At 54.6% G+C, this 1,627-nt stretch overlaps 1 protein-coding gene across 1 annotated transcript; it reads right to left on the bottom strand.

Moving 5' to 3' along the window:
* Positions 1-482: 482 nt before the first annotated feature.
* Positions 483-1,293, bottom strand: LOC123494782 (CASP-like protein 4D1). The gene is made up of 3 exons (XM_045231171.1): positions 1,142-1,293; positions 824-975; positions 483-712 (listed from the first exon to the last, which is right to left on the bottom strand). The coding sequence occupies exons 1-3, from the start codon at positions 1,291-1,293 to the stop codon at positions 483-485; spliced, it is 534 nt and encodes a 177-aa protein (XP_045087106.1).
* Positions 1,294-1,627: the final 334 nt, after the last annotated feature.

Here is a 1,627-nt window from a genome sequence, read left to right as displayed (position 1 = left end):
CCGACCGGGACTCTGAGAGCCGTTGGGCGTTAACCTCTATATAAAGGGACGACCCAGCGGCGGTTCAGGACAAGTAACATCAGATCGATAGCCAGGCATAGCGGTTAAGCTCCCTGGTCATCGAAACCCTAAGTAATTCCACCTCAACTGGAGTAGGCTTTTACCTTCACCGTAAGAGGCCGAACCAGTATAATCCTCGTGTCCTTTGTCCCGTTTAACCCTTTAAGCTTCCTAGTTGCGATGGCTCCACGACTAAGTCCTTGCACGAAGACATCTGCCGTGACAATTCCACGACAGAGGGAGTAAATAGCAAGGGAGGAATCAGGCGCCGTTTCTAGTGTCTCACAATTCCTTAATGGGGAAATTCAAACCTTAAAAGAAAATATTCTGCATTGCGAGCATAGCGCCATGCTGGCAGTGCCTGAATATGGCAATACAATGGATGAACTGAAGTCGCCTTGTTTTTGTGTGAAATTGATGGATCAGGCTCCAACTTCAGAATCATTTATCGCCCTGGCGCGGAGCCTGGCGGAGACGACGGTGGCGCAGATGGAGAGGACCATGCCCACGAGGAGGAACACGACTGGGACGATCGCCCTGTTGTAGTAGTTAATGAGAGCCTGCTCCTCTTGCTGCCTGCCTTCCCATTTGCTCGCCCGGACGTAGCGCAGAACGTCGTTGGTCGCGCCAAACCCGGCCGCCGCCGACCCCGCTTGCCAGCACGACGCTTATCACCTGCGCGTTGTAGCGGCAATCATCATAACCTTGTTCTACTTAGCCGAAGGAAATCGGGAGCTTTGCACGAGAAATTAAGGTAGCTAGCCAGAGCAGCAGCTTACTATGTCGGCGTGCATGCTGATGTCGAGGATCATGGCGCTGGGTATCGCCCTTTTGCTCTTGCACAGCAGGTACATGGCGACGGGTATCTGCAGCACGCTCCCCGCCGCCCCCACGACGGCCGACGCGACCACATACCTGTACGTTCGCCATGCCATTGCCATGCCACATCAGAACTCGTCCCGTCTCAGAGGTTAGCTAGAGCTAGCGACGCAGTATGTAGTACTAGTAACACTAGTACAGTAATACAACGCGCTGGCTTAGCTAGAACTAGAATATACATCGGATACAGAGGAATACATACGTGTAGCTCTGGAGCTTGTAGATGCCCTGTGTATGGTCCCAGTGGATGTAGTTGGACAGAACGAAGCGCACGGACATGAGCAGGACGGCCACCATGAGCAGGCGCGCGAGGAGGCCAGCGGCGATCCACCCTGTCTGCCGTGACACGGCCATCTCGATCCTAGCTGCTGCCGATCTAGCTCCTAGCTCCTGCTCTCGATCAGCGTATAGCTAAGGTACTTGTAGCTTAGTTTGAGACGGCCCAACTACCAAGTACCAACACAGACGCGCGGACAGAGACGGCCGCCGTCGGGGCGTGGTTTGTAGCTTTGTCCTCATTTTAGCTCCGGGCACGCAACGAAACGCTGCCTATCCGCGCCATTTGTCGTGGAAGTGTCCGCCGACGCAAGCGCGCAGCAATTTCCCAGGTCGGCAGCTGACGAGGACACCGCAAGGTCTGCCTCTGTGCGTAGCTGCCAAAGGAAGGTACATGTATGTTGCTACGAAG

The sequence above is a fragment of the Aegilops tauschii genome, chromosome 1 (assembly GCF_002575655.3).
Source record: "Aegilops tauschii subsp. strangulata cultivar AL8/78 chromosome 1, Aet v6.0, whole genome shotgun sequence".
Lineage (NCBI taxonomy): Eukaryota > Viridiplantae > Streptophyta > Magnoliopsida > Poales > Poaceae > Aegilops > Aegilops tauschii.
Note: the sequence above shows the minus strand (reverse complement) of the source record. Positions and strands in the feature narration are given on the sequence as shown.

Coding starts and splice junctions, on each gene's coding strand:
- LOC123494782 (XM_045231171.1), bottom strand. CDS start 1,293: ATGGCCGTGTCACGGCAGACAGGGTGGATCGCCGCTGGCCTCCTCGCG. Junction 976..1,141: donor TACAAGCTCCAGAGCTACAC/GTATGTATTCCT, acceptor GCGAACGTACAG/GTATGTGGTCGCGTCGGCCG. Junction 713..823: donor CATAGTAAGCTGCTGCTCTG/GCTAGCTACCTT, acceptor CGTGCTGGCAAG/CGGGGTCGGCGGCGGCCGGG.